The 22,041-nt window shown below is 40.7% G+C and overlaps 1 protein-coding gene across 2 annotated transcripts; it reads left to right on the top strand.

Annotated features, from left to right (window-relative positions):
- The first annotated feature begins 738 nt into the window (after positions 1–738).
- On the top strand, positions 739–21,351 carry LOC144521331 (natural resistance-associated macrophage protein 2-like). Of its 2 annotated transcripts, XM_078255871.1 has the most exons (16): positions 739–1,096; positions 2,221–2,310; positions 4,384–4,529; positions 6,211–6,333; positions 7,741–7,860; positions 12,041–12,147; positions 12,755–12,825; positions 12,911–12,978; positions 13,965–14,120; positions 15,117–15,275; positions 15,416–15,502; positions 18,362–18,481; positions 18,753–18,902; positions 19,944–20,017; positions 20,109–20,262; positions 21,174–21,351. In XM_078255871.1, the coding sequence occupies exons 1-16, from the start codon at positions 1,078–1,080 to the stop codon at positions 21,279–21,281; spliced, it is 1,752 nt and encodes a 583-aa protein (XP_078111997.1). In that variant the 5' UTR covers positions 739–1,077; the 3' UTR covers positions 21,282–21,351. The 2 variants fall into 2 exon arrangements, with proteins under 2 accessions (XP_078111997.1, XP_078111998.1); XM_078255872.1 differs by lacking the exon at positions 2,221–2,310.
- The last annotated feature ends 690 nt before the right edge of the window (positions 21,352–22,041 follow it).

Raw genomic sequence — 22,041 nt, 5'->3', positions numbered from 1 at the left:
ATGAATATCTTCTATATCGTCTCTCTCTTTTCTAACTATAAAGAGGGAACAAAATAAATTAAATTGCTTTGTCAAATACATCTTTTAATTTGATCAAATATATATCTAGATTATGCATTAAAGCAAATTTAGATGTAGGCTATATTGTATTACATTATATTACATGCTACAAGTAAAACATAATAATATTATAATAAAAATGATGAATAACACATGGTGGGTATATGAATTTATGATTCCAGTTACTTATGGCTCAATATTCAAAATTTTGAATTTTTTTTTCAATATTTATAATAAATAATTATTGTAAATAATTTAGAAAGTGACACATCCAAATAAATTAAACATTTTATGGACTTTTATTTTTTTATATCTGAAGGGTGGGTTATGTGTTGAGAGGAACTTGGAATCGTGACCTAGTTAAATCTAAAAGAGGGCCATAACTGACTTTTTATTAATTTAATTAATTATTAACGATTGCTTATCTCTCAATATAGGGTTTATTTTGAAACCTGTAGCCGGAAACAACCGCTGCTCTATGTTCTGAGACCTTTGTTTTTAAAAGGAAATAACAACGAACAGAAAACGTTTACTTTCCCAGATGATATAACTCAACTAAAATAAACATTCTTTAAAGGCATAATGTAGTTTTATTTTGAAATAAAAAATAAAAAGCTGTCTTATTTCGGTTTTATTTTGAAATATGTATGTCTGCAGTGAGTCCGGTTTCCTCCTGTTTCAGGATCAGCTCAGACCGCTTCACGGGAGAAGGAGCAGGAGGACATCGGGTTCACGTGAAATAGTCGCAGTTGACTTTTGTCACCAGGCGATTTCCTCCTTTCCTGCCCCCTTCCTCCCCCTCCTCCTCCTCCTCCTCCTTCCTCACCTGTCCGGTGATGCAACACTTGAGTCGGAGGGACGATGTCCAACCTGCCGGCCGGATGTTCCAGCTCTGCTCTCCATTAACACCTCTGGAAACTAGCATGGACAACCAGACGGATCCCCGGAATGTAGCTGCTGGTTTCCTCTGGTGGTTTAGAAGTTTTCACAGAGTTTAAAGAGACGATTCTTGAGAAGATGTCCTTTCTGCGGTCAGGTGGGCTACTTTCAATTCATGTCTCGTGCACTGCTGTTAGTGAAGCCCGGCAGCTGCTGGAATGTAACTAAGTACATTTACCTAAGTAGGCCTACTGTACTTAAGTACATATTGAAGATACTTGTAGGCCTACTGTACTTAAGTACATATTGAAGATACTTGTAGGCCTACTGTACTTGTTCCATGGTACTTTCTACTTCTACTGCACTACATTTCTTATACTTTTTACTCTAAGATGAATTCATTATTATTTAAAATGAATATTTTACATTAAGAGACTGTTTACAAATGTTGTAGGCCTATGTAAAATCTTAATCTGTAAAGTAAGTACAGCTGTCAACTAAATGTATTGGAGTATACATGTTAAATGGGAACTACACTGATTTGACACAGTTGCTCAAGTTTGCACTTTACATGGTATTTACATTTTATGCTACTTTATATTTCAACTCTACTACATTCCAGAGGGAAATATTGTACTTTTTACTCCACTACATTTGTTAGACCGCTTAAGTTGCCGGCCACTTTTCAGATGTAAGATTTATTCGTGAGCTCTTACAGAAAGCAGAGTCTAGTCGAGGCCTCTTGTCGTGTTTCAAAATCCAAATTTGTGTGCAAGAACTTTGTCTAATTTAGCATCACACAACCCCTTTGGAGGGGCCCGACCCCTAGGTTGAGAACCTTTGGACTAACCTGCCTAACTGGATAAAGCATTTAAAACTAGCTACACCTCAAGCAGCTACAGCAAGTACTGCTTACACATTGATTCATCAGTAGAAATAATCTAATAATGTCATATGATAATATATCATTTTACTGCATAATGAGTACTTTTACTTTTGATACTTTAAGTTAATGTTACAGCTAATACTTCTGTGCTATTACTTAGGGAGGATTTTAAATGCATGACTTTGTTTTACTTGTAGCAGTGTATTTTTGTTGTATTGGTAGGCCTACTTTCACTTTTACTTAGTAAGCGATCTGAGTACAGTAACAATAAGATGAAGATTCAATTTGCACTTTTTTTTCTCATGGCTGTTTCTGTGTGAAGGATTTTGTTTTGTGTGCACTGTGATCAGGTAAATCGAGTTATAATCTCAGTATAATGACCTGTTTGCTTCCAGTCAGAGCCCCCTCTCCTGAGAACATCCACATCTCCTCTCTGCCTCCCAGTGTTCCCACAGATCAGGAGCCAGGACCGACTGGAGGACAGGGTGAGGACGTTTGTTTGGTCGACACTTTTTGTTTTTGTTGTGTGTCGAGAGAGATGACGCTGAAGCATCATTCGTTCTCCCTTTAAATTAGAACAAACTCATTATATTACTAACAGTGGTGGAGGAAGTATTCAGATCCTTTCCTTGAGTAAAAGTACTAATACCACACAGTAAAAATACTCTGTTACAAGTAAAAGTCCTGCATTGGAAATGTTACTTAAGTAAAAGTATGCAAGTATCATCAGGAAAAGTATCTCCCATTTTAGAGATAGAAAGGATCCAGACAGTTGTGTGTTTAATGGTCTAATCATTTCAGCTGGACTTGTAGGTCCTTATATTGTTGGCTAGTTTCATTTATAATAAAACATCAGAATGTATGTGTTTTGTGTTAAAAAATCTTAATTAGTAAAGTAACCAGTAACTAAAGCTGTCAGATGAATGTAGAGGAGTAAAAAGTACAATATTTCTCTCTGAAATGTAGCGGAGTAGAAGTAGAAAGTGGCCTGAAAAGAAAAGATTCAAGTAAAGTACAAATACCTCATCATTTGTACTAAGTATAGTACTTGAGTAAATGTACTTAGTTACATTCCACCGCTGATTACTAATGAGTCCCTGTTCATCCAATACTCCCCCCATCTGTCTGTTCAGCAGGGACTGTCAACTGTGGATATTTAGGGCATGATCCTAGTTTTCCATCGTCCACCACTTTGGTCCCGAAATATCTCAATAACTATTAGATGGATTAGTGTGAAAGTTGGTCTAGATATTCACAGGGACCAGATGATGAATTCTGCTGACTTTAGTGATCCTCTGACTTTTCCTCTAGCGCCACCACCAGCTCAAAGTTTTCACTTGACATCTACAAGGCAGAAGGCAGCTTCATTTATATTGCACATGAAACACAGAGGCAATTCAGAGTGCTTTTCACAGACAAAGAAAGACATTCAAATTACATTTTAAAACAATAAGCAATAAAACACAGAATAAAATCATAGAAATGTGCTTTAGCCTAATGGGCAAAAACACATTTGTCTACAGTGCAGCCGTACAGTGGAATAATCTGAAACGGAGTATTTCAGAGCATGTTGAAAGTGGCTACTAAAAAGCTACTGCTGACAATGACCCTGATGAAGACCGTAGTCGGAGAACGCGTCGTTCATTTTAAATGCATGTTCCCATTCAAGATAAGGGCATTTTGATTTAGTCACAAACCGTACAGTGTGCCTTGGATTGTTTCTAAAGGAGACTTGGTGACAACGAGCCCTTCACAAGATGGAATAAGCATGTTAAAAGTAAATGGTTACAAAGTACCGTGTAGCATACTCAATTTCAATTTTTTACTTTTTATGACTATAATTTTAGCGTCATCATCAGGTAAGAATTTGAATTTGCTCAATATTTCAGTTTATGACTAAATACATACAAAACTAATACAAAACTATCAGCCTCAGCTGTACATCTATCTATCTTATCTATCTATCTTATCTATCTATCTTATCTATCTATCTTATCTATCTATCTTATCTATCTATCTATCTATCTTATCTATCTTATCTATCTATCTTATCTATCTATCTATCTATCTGTCTGTTTGTCTGTCTGACTAAGACATCATTTTCATGATTTTTGTATCAAATTAGAGTGTAAAAACAAGGTGTTTATAAAAATATACTTTATTTATACAGCACGTTTAAAAACCAACTTACAAAGTGATTTACAAGCTAGTGGGACAAAAACAATGATAAAAACAACAATTTAAAAACCGTTTAAACACATTGAGCATAAGGAGCTACATTTACAACAATATGATCATTTAAATAATCAATAAAGAGAATGCCTTTGATTATACATAGGTTTTAAAAAGCGACTTCACAGATAAAAATGAATTCAGGCTACGGACCGTGTAAAAGCAGACTTGTACAAATGTGTATTTATCTGTCAGCAAAGTGTCAAGGATGTGTGTACTGTGGCGTTGTGTGTGCGTGTTTACAGCAGTGTGTGATTTGTGTGTGATGTTAATCCTCCTGAGGATTAGTTTTTTGTCATTGAAACGTGCTTTCTGTCGTATTTCAGCCGGTGACGTGGAGCAAGAGAAGGCAGTGATCCAGACCACACACACACACAGAGTGTCCTCTGTCTTCCTCCAGAAACAGAATAATGAACCAGTTACTGGTACTTACTTTGAACAGAGGGTCCCTGTTCCTGAGGAGGACAGCCAGGTAATCCATGAGTCCATGGTAAAAACCTGTGTTAAAAGTTGGGCCAATTTCCTTTATAGACCGCTGAAAGTTTTTTTTGTTAGATTGGGAACCATCAGCGTGCAGTATATGTAATGTTGTTAGTGTTACAGCTTGTATTTGTTCAAAAAAAGATGATGTTGTGCACCTCCATGTAGTTGCTGGTGCAGGACAAAAAAGTAAATGTTCAAAGAAGGTAAAGCTTAATGCTCCTGAAAAATACTTTAATACTGCAAATAAGGCACACGTTTCGGCCCACAATTTGGCCTTACTCAAGTGTATTTGATTGCAGTGAGCTGCTAGGAATTTGAATTGTATTTATGAGAGCCACACCCACTTGAGTCTGTTAGTTTGAAACAACTACATGCATCAATTGTAAAGTGAAACTGTAGCTCTCTTCACGACAACACAGACACAGGTTGGTTCTTTGAAACGGGCGTTTATTGCTTTGGTCTTTTGTCCTTAATGCATCCACGTCACGCCGTGAGAACTATATGTGAATGAACATAGTAAGCACGTCAAATGAATTATACATTACCGAAGAAAATAAAAATACAAATTGTGCTTAGCGCGAATATAAATAAAGCTTCACATTTAAGATAAAATACCTCGTTGGCTGCTTGTCCTGAAAAGAGGTTCTTAAATCCTTTGAAAATCCTTCACTGTTCGCCTTGGCCTTCTACAACAGTGTAACTCCAACTTAATTAGCAGAGCAGAGCGCCGTAACATGTGCTCACGTTAGATTTTTCCTCGTCCATTAACAAATACCGCAGCAGTGGAAACCACAACAGAGAACTTTAGTTCCGAGAGAACCAAAAAACACAACAGACTAAAATCTTTAACTATTACATCACATTCATTTTAACCTTTACATTAAACACATTTCCTATGTATTTACTGTATGAGACTATGAGTATAAACTATGAATTTTGCATTAATTATGCGTCATAAACAGCACATATTTAACAGCACTTACAGAAACAGTGAGGTCATTATTTTGTCATCTTACTGTAATTACCCAATCTGAAAAGCATTAGTATCTACATCTGGATAGTATTCCAATGTATGTTTATTTTTCGCATATCACATGACCTCTTACCATGTGATATGATGAAAACACATAACGGTCATGGGTCACTGCAATCAAATACACCTGAGGAAGGCCAAATTCTGGGCCAAAACGTTGTGTGCCTTATTTGCACTATTAGTATTTTTCCGGAGCATCAAAGCTATAGTACGTAGTTTCTGTCGTCCCCCATGAGGAATTCAAAGTAATGACAACAAAACTGTCGGCACGTCCACATGATACAAGCCTTCGGTGATCACGCACCACCCCCACCCCTCCCCCATGCAGTTGCTAGTAGCCAAGGAGGACACGGAGGATTAAAAAAACATGATGGACTCTTCAGAAGAGGTAATTTTCGTCACTTAAGTTTCTGCGCGGGAAAGTCGCCGGACGACACAATCTTCTGAACATAGCCATACTGAGAAACACAGGTGAGTTGTGTGGAGCTGATAGTCTTAACTAGCTTTGTAGCAACTCATTTGGCAATGGCTTGAATGTAACGGACGTTCGTTAATATCAAAAAGTTACGCACTAAAGCTCGAAGCTGTTGTGCAGACTTTACCTTCTTTGAACAGCTTGTATTTGTGTCTCCTGTAGAGGGGGTTCAGTCTCCGTAAGCTGTGGGCCTTCACCGGGCCGGGCTTTCTGATGAGCATCGCCTACCTGGACCCAGGTAACATCGAGTCTGACCTGCAGTCTGGTGCTAAAGCTGGCTTCAAGGTAACTAAAGTAATGCTGGGGCTACAATAACTGACACTGTTGTGTTGGTTGATTAGGAACGGCCTGATGATGATGGATTTTGTTGTCTATATTGAGTAGTCTGGATCAGCTATAGGGCAGGTGGGGAATGACAGGTGAAGTTGACTGGAAAACAGGAAAACGAGCAAAAATGTCTAAACAGATGTCGGCGTTGTAACACTCTTCTGTGTATTTGGTTAAATTGCCATTTAAAATGAATGATCAGAGACGACCTCTAGTTCACCCAGTAAGAGCGTGCGCCCCATGTAGGCTGAGTCCTGGGTATCGTTCAAAAATGTTCTATGCCGATACCTGGAATTCGCTACCGGTTCCTTTTTCAATACCGATTTTATAAAATCCATTTTAACAAAAAGAAATTACAACATTTTACATTACGGTACAAGTTTGAGGGCCTTTACAACTATGTGACGCACACTGTTGTCAAGCCTCTCAAAATACAACAACACACGTGAGCCGTCTCTGTGTAACGTAGAGTTTTTCCTGCATGCCTCTACGACGTGTAACGTCAGACAGCCAATCACAGACATTATTAGATCTTGGTAGAAGCATGCTGCATGCTTATTGGCTTACTGTCTGTCTCTGATGAGATTTGCTCCTTGGGTATTGAAATTGGGTATTGAATGACGAGGCATTTTTCGATACTCGATACTATGGACGCAATTCGGACCCAGCCCTAAATTTGTACATGAAATTTGCAAAATACATTCACAAACTTTTTTCACAGGTTTACGAACTACAAACTTTTAAAGTGCTCATATTATGCTTTTTGGCTTTTCCCCTTACCTTTTATTGTGTTATATATCTTTTTTGTGCATTTTATAGGTTTAGAAAAGTGAAAAAGCCCAAAGTCCCCCCCAAAGGGACTTACCATCTCCAACAGAAAACCCTGTTCACAAACTGCTCCAAACAGCTCTATTGTAGTCCAGCCTTTACTTCTGTGACGAACGTGCGTCACTTTGTAACACGTTATAATGCTCACCTAGCTGCTAGCGTGGCATATCCTCATACTCTGCTTCTGACTAGCTGGTTGTCCTTACCTAGCTACCGCACATGTGCGACTCCCAACAAAGATGGAATAGAAGTGCGATGCCTCAGCTAAAACAGAGAGCTCAACACACAGGGGGAAAAGAGGAGCTGCAGCAATGTGCAGTACAACAAAAATATTTTTTTGAAAATGAAACCATGTAAACCTATTCTGGTACAAACTCTAAATACAATTATGAACCTGAAAATGAGCATAATATGAGCACTTTAAACTATTTGTTAACATCATTTTGCAAACTCCGAATGTTATTGACCTTTTATTTGAGCGGATGAAGGCAGCTGATTGCCAGATGATGATGCCTGACTGTGTTCTGCTCCTGTCAGCTCCTCTGGGTGCTGCTGGCAGCCACCATCATCGGCCTGCTGCTGCAGCGGCTGGCGGCGCGGCTCGGCGTCGTCACGGGGATGCACCTGGCCGAAGTCTGCAACCGCCAGTACCACACGGTGAGACTGCAGTTATCTCAGCTGTTTGCAGGAAATATCTACGGCGCCTCCTAACATTCACTGTGTTCTCTGTTTCTAAAGCGCTGCACGATAGGAGGAAAATATACAAGATACAATATTAGGTTGAATATTGCGCTGACTATATTACTTGAGATAAATAAACAGATATTAAAGTGTACCCAGTTTTGCCTTTCTGCTGCTTTCAGTATTCTGCTAAAAATAAAAAATAAGTTGCTTGTTGATTTTAAAACAAACAAAAGGAACTCATGTCCAACATTCTTTTATTGACAGTTACATTTTAAAGTGCAGTTTTCTACAGAGAGTGTCTTTCGCAATATGTCGCAGCCTTTCGCAATGTGTTTATTGCGGCAGTTGCAATCGCAATGATGATAAAAAGATGATATATTGTGCAGCCCTATGAGTGATTGACTTCATCAATACTCAGCAGCAATGCAGAACTGGTGGAACTGAGAGGCTGTAAGCAGAAGTAATCTTGATTTACTGTAACTGCCTCATTGCATAACCAGCATTGACCTCTGTTGTTAGCTGTAATCATTGGATTATATGATCCAAACATTCTATTAAAACCAAACGTGAACCTAAAATAGTAAAACTGTGAGAAAATGTGTTTAAATACACAGTTAAATCCAGAGTGACTTAATGAATTATTGTGTAAAAAAAAAAAAAGTCTCTCTCTGATTCCTTAATACCTAAAGTGGAACTGTTAACCACATGGTTAAAAACAAATAATGTGAGCACCCTTTTGTTCTCTGGAGTTTAACTACTGTGTTTCTGCTGTCAGAAAAATGCCGGGAGCATTATGAATGGAACAATTTCTTAAAGGGATAGTTCAGATTTTTTTAAGTGGGGTTGTATGGGCTACTTCTCCAATGTCCATAGTGTATTCTCTATACATGTGAGGGTGTGGTAGAAACCTGTAATGGATACATGTGAGGGTGTGGTAGAAACCTGTAATGGCTAGTAGAAAAACCACACCCAAAGGACATACCAAATGTAAAATGCAAACATACAAAATCACCAGTACATTTTAAAGCTTTAGTGCGTAACTTTTTGAAATTAATGAACGTCCGTTACATTCAAGCCATTGCCAAATGAGTTGCTACAAAGCTAATTAAAGGGGCGCTATGCAGTTTTGGCCATTTCTTCGCTGTTTGCTCGCAGGTTTCTCCATAGAGCTCCCCCTACAGCTTCGGAATAGATATTTGGCAGCTCCTATGTTTACTTGTGTACTCCCTCGGTCAGTCTGCCGTTTCCCTTTTCTCTGTTCCTCCAATAATGCTTTCCTAGCTTTCTGCTTCTTTTTTGTCGGCTCAGCCATGACGATAGTGTGAAAAACTCCATCGCTACCTTGTTAGCCGGTATGTGTGCAGTGCCGTGAAGCAATTCGTTACATCGCAAGATCTGATATCACGCCATACTTCCTGATGCTGATGCCGAAGGTTGCATGGGTGGTTTTTCCGCTCACAGGCACTAAGGGAAAGCGGGACGACCACCATTCAACCCGAAAAAAGTCATATAACCATTCCAATGACTCCGAAGCTGTTCCGTTAAATGAGAATTCCGGCCACGGAGAAGCTGCAGCTACGTACTACAAGCGTCCCCTGAGCTAAAACGGAAGTGGTCGGGGCACGTTTTAGAGTGCCTTTGTGCCTCTTACCAGACACAAAATACAATTAATATGTCTGTGCCACATGAACAGGGCCCTTGCATGTCAACAAGATGCGTTTTCAACTCAGACAGTGTTTAAATTCACCTACCCTGGTCCCTGTCTCAATCCTGCCGGTAGCTAGCTTGCCCTGCTAGCTGATAGCCGTTAGCCGTTAGCTGCTAGCTGCCGTCCGGTGAGTGTATTCAGACAGGCTTCTGTGATAATCATCCCAATAACAATCCACGGAGCGGCGGTGGTCTGGTGGATGTCCTGCATAGGACAGATCATGCCTTATCAGTGACTATGTAACTACATGGAAACGGGATAAACGATGTCTGTGGCTTGCACAGTAATAGCGTTACTGAAGCTTAGCTGTAGCATCGCGCTGTCTCCTGGGATTTCAGTTGTAGCAGGAAAAGGTAAAGAGTAGTGTGTGAAGAGTGAAGAGCGGAGTTGTTCACAAGGGAAGAAGCTTGGAGTAACGTAGCTAGCTAACTATGGAGAACATAGCAGATATGCAACACACGGAAGAGCCTTTTGAGTTTGATGGTCGTCCTTATTTATTCGAACCTGAGTATACAGACGAAGAACTAGCCTCACAAGAGTTGGAAAAAACGAGACAAACAGAGGGGCAACAGGCAGATGAACTTGCTGCTCTAAGCGCAAACTAAAGCTAGCCTTCAGTAACTGGAGGACATAGCAACACCATCGCCGCTCTGTGGATTGTTATTGGGATGATTATCACAGAAACCTGGCTGAATACACTCACCGGACGGCAGCTAGCAGCTAACGGCTATCTGGCTGTACACACTCACCGGAGGGCAGCTAGCAGCTAACGGCTAACGGATATCTGGCTGTACACAATCACCGGAGGGCAGCTAGCTAGCAGCTAACAGCTACTACCGCACTACTGTTTTTTTTTAAGGGGAATAAACTTCAAGACGTGATATGTCCTCTGGAGGACATAGCCACACCACCGCCGCTCCGTGGATTGTTATTGGGATGATTATTACAGTCGCCTGTCTGAATACACTCATCGGAGGGCAGCTAGCAGCTAACGGCTATCAGCTAGCAGGGCAAGCTAGCTACCGGCAGGATCGAGACAGGGACCAGGGTAGGTGAATTTAAATAATGTCTGAGTTGAAAACGCATCTTGTTGACAAGTAAGGGCCCTGTTCATGTGGCACAGACATATTAATTGCATTTTGTGTCTGTTAAGAGGCACAAAGGTACTCTAAAACTTGCCCCGACAACTGCCGTTTTAGCTCAGGGGACGCTTGTACATGTAGCTGCAGCTTCTCCGTGTTACCTGCACTGATTCGGATCGAAAGTACTCGCGTAGCTATAGCGATCAAGATTAACGTAAAAATTGGCCGGAATTCTCCTTTAAGGTAAATTAAGGTAACGTTCCCCTTTAAGACTATCAGCTCCACACAACTCTCTCTGTATTACTCACCCCCAATTTCCACTGGATGCGTAACGGCTGCGGATCCGCTCCGGAACGGCAGCGGCGTCATTAGGTTTCCATTAAAGTCAATGTGTGTATTTCCACTGACATCTGCATCCCAGCTCCAGCGCTCTGCAGCCCTGCGGAGCAGATACGCAGAGCTTCTATTTTTGCCGGACGTCGGAGAGCTCCGCAGCAATTCAGCACACGGCAGATAGTGCGGACAGGAAGTCGAGCACAGAAACAAAATAATATCATGTGTGTATCATGTGGACGCGCCGACAGTGTTGTTGTCATTACTTAGAATTCCTCATGGGGGCGACAGAAACTACAACTACTTATAGCTTTAAGTGTTAGCGTTAAAAATTTTCATATAAAGATGGCAGTCAGCACACCGGTTGGTTTGGAGAAGCAGGCAGGAGTACCGACACAGAAGCTAAGCAATGTACTGCTGTGGACCGGGGCTGCTGCTAAATGCATTTTAGACACATTAAAAAGGCCCACCTAAACAAATCTGTCAGTTTAAGTGTACGCTATCATTGGAATATTTTCTCCGCTTTACCTTGCCAGTATTTATTAGGATAACCCCTTGAGATGAATCATCTAATTTTTGAGGGGGTCCTTAATAATATTATACAGAAAATACATTTACATACACACACACACACACAACACTCCCAAGCCTAAATATTCCAACATCGACTGTTTCCCCCCAATAAAAAATACAAAAACAAAAATAAATAAAATATACACTAATATATAATAGTAAATACACAATGCGTGTGCATACATTCCAATTGTGCTACTATTTAGAGTATATGCACAAACAGGTGCCAACACACTAAGGAGGAGAAAAGTAAGAAACTAAGAGAAAAAAAAGGGAAAGAAATAATAATAATCATGTGTCACGCAAATTAGAAGCAAGAGCAGGTTGGTTGTAGATAATTAAAGACAGATGCCTTAAAGAAAGTTTAAGTTTAGGCGGCAGGAACTGAAGCCATTCTGTTACATGAAACGGAACTCAATATCTCATGGCGCTAACCTGTGTCCTTTGGTTTGTCCAGGTGCCTCGTATCATCCTGTGGTTGATGGTGGAGCTGGCCATCATCGGCTCAGACATGCAGGAGGTCATCGGTTGTGCCATCGCTTTCAACCTGCTCTCCTCCGGCAGGTGGTCAACAAACACAACATCTATTTAAAGCTGCTGTGCCTTAAAGGTCCCATATTGTAAAAAGTGAGACTTCCATGTCTCTTTTAATTCTAAAGCAGGTCAAGGTGCTATATAAACACTGTGGAAGTATCAAAATGCTCAATCTACAGAGAAATACACACAGCCTGTATTCAGAAACTGTGTCTTTAAACGAGCCGTCAGGACTTCTGTACGGTTGTGATGTCACAACTATACTATATATAGGTAGAACGTGCTGCTACAGTGCCGATACAGTCATTCCCCGGCTGCAGACACTCCAAGAGAGCGAATGTGGAAGACCCAGAAATGCTGATCAATCAGAACAGACTGGGCTTTCTTTAGGAGGGGATCTTAAAGAGACAGGCGCTAAAATGGAGCGTTTCAGACAGAGGGTGAATCCAGGTATATTCAGACAGACAGTATGAGAAAAATAAAGTGTTTTTTGACCATTAAAGCATGTGAACGTGTTCTAGTAGAACCCAAAATACAAGTATGAACTTGAAAATCAAAATAATATGGGACCTTTAAAATGATACCTTTTTTGTGTTGATTATTTCCACCGTGTGTGTGTGTGTATGTGTGTGTGTAGGATCCCTTTGTGGGGTGGCGTCCTCATCACCATCATCGACACGTTTGTTTTCCTCTTCTTAGACAAATACGGTAGGTTGTGGTGGTACTCTCACAGTGGAACATCTCGCTACCACAACAATTGATAAATAAAACATCCTCATTTCTGTCTGTGCAGGCCTCAGGAAGCTGGAAGCCTTCTTTGGTTTGCTCATCACCATCATGGCCATCACCTTTGGATACGAGGTGCAAACATTTACATTTCTCCTCCACCCATATCTATTTCAATCTGTTAGACAGCTTGTTATAACATCTTAACTTAACAGTCCTGAGTGGGTCAACAGTACTGAATAAGACACACTATGATGGACAGTATAACGATCCTATTTGCACTCCCACAATGTGGCTAATCATATACTTTAAAAATCTGATGGAGAAAATAACCACTGGTGATAAAACAAAGGTCACAGCACCTAAATTTCACACGTAAAAAAAAAAAAAAAAGCAAACACATTTGATCTCATTCCCACTCGAGAGTTGTGGCTATGAATTTGCCCTCAGTGAGTTGAAATAGGGAAGTGGCACTAACAATAAAAAAAAAAAAACAGAAAATCCAGAAGAACAAACAAGACAAAGACTCTGCAAGCGTTCTAGCAGCTCTGTGAGGCTGTACTACATCACGGTGCTTTCAGCTCAATGAGTCATGTTCACCATGTTTACCCTCTTAGTTTAGCATGTTGGCATGCAAACATTTGCTAATTAGCACCAAAGCACAAAGTAAAGATGAGGCTGAAGGAATTATCATTAGTTTTGCAAAACAGTGAAACAGTGGACATAATACAATACTTTTCCTATTTAAATTTTTTGAATTCCCCTTAAAATAAACAATATAAAAATATATATTTAAATTGTGGCTGAGTGATGGGTGAAAGTGTGTGCGTCATTCAGAACACAGGACAAAATAAGAGTTTACTTGCAAAATGATGAATACATGATGTGCAAGATTATTTTTGTGATTTATTAGGAGCCAAAATCAAAATTTGATAAATTGGTCTTGACTTAGTCTGCTTACATCTATAGATCTAAGATGGCTCTATGTAACACTTTTATTCTGCTGTTCTGAGCCAACTTTCTGGTTACACTGTATATCCAAATCTGGACTGATTCCTTCTTGATTCCTCCTCATTTGCATATCATAAACATGTCCTCGTGCACGGCTTTCTCTGTGGCAGTATGTGACAGTGAGTCCAGACCAGGGCCAGCTGCTGAAGGGGATGTTCGTGCCGTACTGCGAGGGCTGCGGCCCGGTTCAGCTGGCTCAGGCCGTCGGCATTGTGGGAGCCGTCATCATGCCTCACAACATTTACCTCCACTCTGCTCTCGTCAAGGTGCGATCGCCTGCTGGATATTTATACTAGGGCTGCACTATATATCTTTTATTTACATTTTTTTTTTTTTTTATCGCCATCGCGATGTCAACTGTCGCAATAAAGACATTGCATAATGCTGCGACTCATCGCGCAAGACACTCTTTTTGTGTTAATTGAAAGAAAATATCAGTAGAAAACTGCACTCTAAAATGTAACTCAGGGAGTTTTCCTGGCTCTGAATGGCCATTTTGGGGAAGGGGGGGGGACTACGCAAGACAGTAAGCATGATCGGTCCGCGTACAGTAAACACAATGAGTCTGTGTTACCTTATTTGACAGAAATCTTTGCATTTTCCTGTTATTTCTGACAATTATAGTATACTTGAGTAAATGAAACCCAATTAACAAAACAATAAAATACATATATTTAAATGAATCACCGGGAGAGTCTGGTACAGCCAGAATCTGGACGGTAAAACTGAGATTATCTCTCATATTCAAGTTTATGTTGTTGTTTGGTGAATTGCTCTTAAACACATTCAGAGAGGATTTGAATCGCTATTTTTTCTCTTAATTCTTATCATTTTGGTGCTGGTGATTTTCCTTTGGGGCTGGCTAAAACCTCTTTGGGGGGGGGGGGGGGCGCGCGCCAAAAATTCCTCTATGCAGGAAAAACCCTGTAACTGTAATTGTCTGGTACCTTTTATGTTCAATTCAGTGTCCAATGTGTTCAATAAAATAATGCTGGAAATTATTTGTTGGAAATTCAACAAGTAATTTCTTGTATTTAAGCAGACTACTGAAAGCAGCAGAAAGGCAGAACTGAGTACATTTTAATATGTTTTTATTTGTTGAAAGTAATATCGTTATCGTGATATTCAACACAATATCGCATATGGCATATTTTCCTCATATTGTGCATCCCTAATTTATAGCGTTCCCCTTTTTCTTCTTAATCAACTGCATGAAACTTCACGTACCAGCAAAACATTAAGTGTCCAAATGTCCTCGTCAGTCTCGAGAAGTGGATCGGTCGAACAAGGAAGAAGTGAAAGAGGCCAACAAATATTTCTTCATTGAGTCGACCGTCGCGCTGTTTGTCTCTTTCCTCATCAACGTGTTTGTGGTGGCTGTTTTCGCCGAGGCTTTCTATGGACGCACGAACCAAGAGGTGGTGAGTATCTCTGTGCCCGCTCTTATAATCCAACAGGAGTGAAATTTCAAGCCGCCTTTTGGAAGTAAAAAAACAAACAAATTCTCTTTTCTTTGGCTGCTGTGCTACAGATGTGTATTTTTTTTTTTTTCCCATTCCAGTACAACGTCTGCAATCAAACAGGAAGTCCTCATTTAGACATATTCCCTCTGAACAATCAAACTCTGGAGGTGAACCTCTATAAAGGGGTAAGTTTAAAGTGTCCGTCACTGTTGCCACTACAACTACAGAGCTGATGTCAGTGAAGGGGGAAGTTTAGATTTGCTTAAGTTTTGTTGATTGGGCGATATGAATTTAATACATTTAAAGGGCCATTCCTGCTATTAAGAATTGGTAAGAGACATATTTATAAAGAGAATGGTCAAATTGGAACCCACAGAGAGGGAGATACCATGACTCTTAATCTCCAGTATGGGCTGTGGTGAAAACTAAGTACATTTACTCAAGTATTGTACTTGTACTTGGGGTATTTCCATTTTACGCTACTTTATACTTCTACTCCACTAAAATTCAGAGGGAAATATTGTGCTTTTTACTCCAATGCATTTATTTTGTAACTTTAGTTACATTGCAGATTCACAAACGCAATAACACAAAATATAATCAACAAATAAATGATGATGTAATATTATGGATTTAGATAAAACTTTATTGGTCCTCTGGGGGAAATTCACAAGCTACCCCCCAGCAGTATATAAAGTAAAAACATAGGGCTGCAACTAACGATTATTTTAACCGTGGATGAATCTGTATTATTTTCTGGATGAATGGATTAGTTGTTTGGTTTATAAAATGTCAGGAAATGGTGAAAAATGCCCATCAGTGCACTGTAAAACATTACAGACCCATTTAGTTCTGTCCACTTATTTCTTATTTTTAACTGAACGAGCTTATACAAGTTGTGGATTTTGAACTCAACTTTATGAGTTTTTGAAAATGAAACTTGCATTTATTCATTGGGTCGACTATTTGAATTTTTTTGTCAGATATGTATATGTTGATTGAACTTGGGTATGTCAGTTAAGTTATCAGTTGGAAAAAAAAGCGTGTGTGTGTGCTGCAACAAAAAAAAGAGTTGCCTTTCAAGTTTAAAATAACCTTTTCTTAACCTAACCATAACCTAGTCTTCTTTCACGGCAAAGTGAAAGCATGGACGCAATAAATGAATTATACACCGCAGATAAGTGATGTAGCCTATTCAAATTTCAACTCAAATATAACACGTGTTGTGGCAAACAAGAAAGCACTAGAGCCCCCGGCGGAGGGAGAACCTGTCAGCGCCTTGTGAATTGTGAATTTGGCATTTCACTCTTTTAGAGTTCTTTTTAATGTTTAGCTCCGCCCACATTTAGCCCAACCCCCGATCTGCGTACTGCAGTCAGGTGCAATCGGTTCATTGGCTGGCCAATTCCCATGATGCAAGGCGGTAAATAGAGTTGTGTTAAAATTTGCTTTGTTCGAAAATACAAATGTAACTTTATGAATTCCGTTTATTAAACGTGTCTGCTTAGAATGTAGTGTTTTGTTGCCTGGTAATTGTCCCTGTTGTGCTGGTTTACATTTGGAACCGTGAGTTAAGTGACTGTTAGGTTTGATAAGAAGAGCTGGAGTAGTGCAGACTTAGACTTTGAGCAGTAATAGGCTTCCTTCAGACATTAATCTGCGGCGCGTCACTTCGCTAGCAGCCCTTTTATGTCAAGTGACGCAAGATCAGCGGTGGGGCCCTGGGGCGGCCGCAACCAAACACCCACGCTGTCTCCGCTATAAATGTGGTTATGTTGTTTTAGCTTTAAACTGTGAGTTGTAATAAAGCATAAAAGTATGTCTGTTATACAAAGACACACATTTCACTCCAAATGGAGCTTTCTCTCCCACAGACAGCACTTCTTGTCTGCCTGAAAACGCTTCTCCCACATTTCTGTTTGAAATTCCTCAGTTAGTGATGTCACTGATGGAGAAAGCCAGCCCAGTTTTTCATGTGTTGCCCATAGGTGCTGCCTGAGCAAGCGCAACCCGCCCAGTGGCTTGTTTGAATTTGGTTGACCAATCAGAACAGACTGGGCTTTTCAGGAAGCCGGGGCCGAGAGCTCAGACAGTAGGCTCGTTCGAGATGAGCCAGGTCTGCGTAGAATCGATCACCGACGATCGCCGCCCAATGCATGCCGATTTGTGTCCGACTTGATCCGACTCGCTCTGACGTCATGCACACGTGGGGGCGACGATAACCTCACGAGATCAAGGCGGCCGCAGGTTTGAGATGCAGGCAGCGCAGTTGCTTTTCACCGACTGCAAGACCCAGGCGGACCCAGGGTATGCTGGGAAACGCCTGGCTCTCAGCTGATCTAACAGCTAATTGGTTCAGAATCGACCCAACATGATGACGTTTTATATAAACTTTTTATTGTTTTGAATCAGAGGTGTTTTAATTGCTATTTGTCTGATTTAAAGGCTTATTCTGTACAGAACACATGCTGTGTGGCTGATAGTTACGTTTAGAAATCAGAGAGACTAAATCCGTTCAGATTACGGATCATCTACAGTCAGTTTTTAACATCAGCTAATATATGGGTCTGATAACATTTTATTAAATCGGAATTGGACCTAACGGGATGTGAGTGTGACTTCCTGTTCAGCCTGAAGGCTGCTAGAATCGGCTGTATACTATCTGACTTGACCGCGGCTTTTTGTCACCGCCCCCGGCTGCTGCCGCCTGCTCTCGTCCACTTTACAGGCGAGGCGCAGCTCATCTCGAACAAGCCTAGTGTTTCAGACAGAGGAGCTGCAGCAATGGGCATTATGAGAAACATGTTTTTTGAACATCAAAGCATGTAAACTTATTATGAGACCCCAAGAGTACAAATAGCACACTGAAAAGAAGTATAATATGGTTTTTTTTTTCATTATGAGTGACCCCTTTTACATTACACATAGTCATTTCATCCCTCTCCTGTTTTTTACTGAAGCACCGTGGGACTTTACTTGTTGCCTGGTGAATGTAACGCTGCAGTTTTGTTGACCGTCCTCTCCGTTTGCGTGTCTGTTTGCAGGGAGTGGTGCTTGGCTGTTTCTTCGGCCCAGCAGCGCTTTACATCTGGGCCGTAGGGATCCTTGCAGCTGGTCAGAGCTCCACCATGACTGGAACGTACTCCGGCCAGTTTGTCATGGAGGTCAGTGGAGGAGGGAGGAATCAGCCGTGCACAAAAGCACTCACATGTAGCACAAAAAGTGGAAATGTCTGCCCTGTTTCTTTTACCTTTATCACAATCCCCTATCAGTCAGTTGTTTTACAGATGAAGTTGTGTACTCAAAAACCTCTTTGTGGAATCAGGCTTTATTAATTTAAGTGAGGTAATGATATGCACATTAAATGCTTTGCTCTCACAAACAAGTGCCGTTTTCTTATAAATGTCACAGACTCTGTGTTTTTGTGACCCTCAGGGTTTCTTGAACCTGCGCTGGTCGCGTTTTGCTCGGGTGTTGTTGACCCGCTCCATGGCCATCACTCCCACCCTGCTGGTGGCCATCTTCCAGGACGTGCAGCACCTGACGGGCATGAACGACTTCCTCAACGTGCTGCAGAGCATGCAGGTCAGGCAGTGGGGGACCGGGGGGGCTGGTTCACCGTAGATGGTAGATCGGATCCGCTAGACGTGTTGACGTCGTTTAGGGTGGGGCGGGGGTTGCCGCAGGGGGACATTCAAAACAACGCAGCGGGCCTGCGGCGACAAGTTGAGACCAACTCAACTTTTGGGGAAACGTAACCCCACGCCATGCAGCGGTGGCCAATCATGTAACGGAAATCAGACTTGTTGGTGTGTTTTGAGCTCTGGTTTGAGGCGGTGTGAGAATCCCTTACAGGAAACAGGAAACATCACTGCCTCTATCGCTGCCACAAGAATGTTTTAAAACACTATGAGGGTAAAAAACAAAACACAAGCACTGAACTGCCCGGGAGTTTGGGTAATAGCTGAATGTTTCCTGCAACAACAAAGCACTCGCTATGTCTCGCTCGTCTCTTTTCTTTCTCTTTCTCCTGTGAAATGAAGCTGCCTTCAAGTGCGGTCGAAACAACAAAACCTATAAACGATCTGACGGAAAACAGTAATTATAAATCACACAAATGGGCCGTTTCATTGACATTCCCCGCCGCGCCACCCTGCGGCGAAGAGCCGGATCGCTTTTTCTGATGTGAATGCCCCATTATTCTGCCTCTGATTGGCTTACCCTGGTATTCTTATCCTAACCAATCCCCACTCCTCATGCCTAAACCTAACTACGTCGACAAGTCTAACGGATCCGATCCAGCATTTACCCGGGTTCACTGACACCTGCATGCTTTATCTTTCTCGTATATCACCTTTTTAAAAAACCTTTTGATCTCACAGCACTTAATCTGTAAAGCACTTTACAATTTATTTTTAAATAAATATATAACATGCAATACAAAAAGGAGGACATTAATATGATTCAAATATACAAGCGAGTAGGATCCAATCCCTCTCCTGTGTACAGTAAGAAAAATATCTGTTTTAACCGTGATTTGAATGACTACTCATGAAATGGTATAAACTACATTTTAGTATTATAATGTGTTTATGTATATGTGATATGTTCATTCTTCTCTCACAGTTGCCATTTGCCCTCATTCCCATCCTCACTTTCACCAGTTTGCCATCTCTCATGAATGAGTTTGCCAACGGATTGTAAGTTCATCTACCTCATAAAGCATAAAGACACAAAGACAAATGATAATTGTATTTCCATAAAACACACTCTTTCTCCTTTTTCCTGCAGAGTGTTTAAGATCGGAGGAGGACTGGTGATCTTGATCGTGTGTGCCATCAACATGTACTTTGTCGTGGTCTATGTGACGGAACTCGACAGCGTGTGGCTGTATGTGCTGGCAGCGTTCCTCTACATAGCATACCTGTTATTTGTGGGATATTTGGTAGGTAACATTAGCAGAGCATATCTAGCTTGTTCCACTGTGAAGCTAAAACTGTTTTCCAGCTACTTAATCTCCAGCTATCAGGCAGCATAGTCAATAATGTCAGAAGGTAGAACCAGAGAATGCTACCTGGTCTACACATATTTACAATGTTCATTCCTTATCTTGTGAATGAGTTGTATCAACATATAACTTCTTCTAATATTATAATTCCTTTGGTTTATTATTTTAAACTTGTGTACTAAATGTACTATTGTAGCCTGTGTGTGCGCATGCTGGACTACTTCTTTTGTATATAACTTTAATTCAGTAAATACAGTTATAAAAGAAAAGAAAACATTATCACATCACACAGCAGCATAGCTCACCATTTGAACGCTGCATCTCATATTGGGCTGAACGATTTGGGGGGGGGGGGAAAAAAATCTATATATCTGTCTATATTGCAGTAAAGATTCCATTTGCAATTTTTTTTTAAGTTTAGCTAATGTTCAATATTCACTGTGTAACATATAACACATGTCATGCAGCATTACAACATGAGACACCATCAAACTGCTCTATATTCTTATGTTAGGATGAGAACATAGATGTGAATTGCCAGCAATAAGTGTTTTTCTTTTAATAAGCATGGAACATTAAACACACAAACACAGAACATTTATCAGAAAACAACAACTCCAATGAATAAATATCGGTACTTTCCTGTAAACTGAAATGTCTGATCTGCCTCAGTTCAATAGCAGCATCTACATATTGCACCTTCTTCGATTTAAAAAAGATTAATTGCTCAGCCCTAATCATATAGTCTACTGAATGTGTGATCTTTGTCTGATCAATGGACTGATCGAATGTGGTGTGTGTGCGTGTGTGTGTGTGCGTGTGTGTGTGTGCGCGCGTGCGTGCTCCAGGTGTGGTTGTGTCTTATAGCTCTGGGAGTTTCCTGCCTGGATCCGGCCTCCAGCAGAGGCAACGACACCTCCATCCTGATGGAGCAGCAGCCAGAGTTTGACTCCTGAACCAAACAAGGACATTTATTTCAAAGGTGCAGCTGTGAGAAAACCCACTGACCTTTTTTTCTTCCAGCACATTTAGTCTTCTTAAGTCCTGATTTATTTATAATAGAAGTTCATACATTTTGTATAAATATAATATAGTAATTAAGAAACTGTTATTGTTAATGTCTGTATCTTTAGTAGCACCCCAGTTACTTATTATTATATAAAACTATTAAGATGAGCCAAAGCGACAGGTTTACAGGTGTTTTGCTGTAAGGGCCCTATCTTGCACCCGGCGCAGCGCAAAGCCTGACGCAAGTGTCTTTGCTAGTTTAAGACTAGCATTTTCCCGTCCAGCGCCCACGTCGTTTAAATAGCAAATGCACCTGCGCCCATCTGTGCGCCCATGGGCGTGCTGGTCTTACGGGGAGGTGTGTTCAGATGAATTCTTGGCGTATTGCTATCTTGAGGCAGCGGAAAGTGATCACGCCATTGATCAACAAAAACCTGGTCTAAAGTCAATAACAGGCATTTCATTGTTATTTTAACAGCACATTAGTAAAATGCACCTAGGCTTATGCACAGCGCGCACACACTATGCTTGATACACACACAGGGAAGCGCAGCCAGCAGCACACAAACATGCAAAAGATTACAAATAAAAATATTACGGTGCAAATCCTCCATCATAATAGCAATGTGCCAAGGTACAAACGCGCCTGGCTTTTAAAAGGGAATGGGAGATGACACTCTGATTGGTTTATTGCATGTTACGCCCAAA

The sequence above is a fragment of the Sander vitreus genome, chromosome 7 (genome assembly GCF_031162955.1).
Source record: "Sander vitreus isolate 19-12246 chromosome 7, sanVit1, whole genome shotgun sequence".
NCBI lineage: Eukaryota > Metazoa > Chordata > Actinopteri > Perciformes > Percidae > Sander > Sander vitreus.
Note: the sequence above shows the minus strand (reverse complement) of the source record. Positions and strands in the feature narration are given on the sequence as shown.

Excerpts from the sequence above, each read along its gene's own strand:
- LOC144521331 (XM_078255871.1), top strand. Across the intron at positions 12,979-13,964 it reads CCATCACCTTTGGATACGAG|TATGTGACAGTGAGTCCAGA; the intron begins GTGCAAACATTT and ends TCTCTGTGGCAG. Across the intron at positions 15,276-15,415 it reads GACGCACGAACCAAGAGGTG|TACAACGTCTGCAATCAAAC; the intron begins GTGAGTATCTCT and ends TTCCCATTCCAG.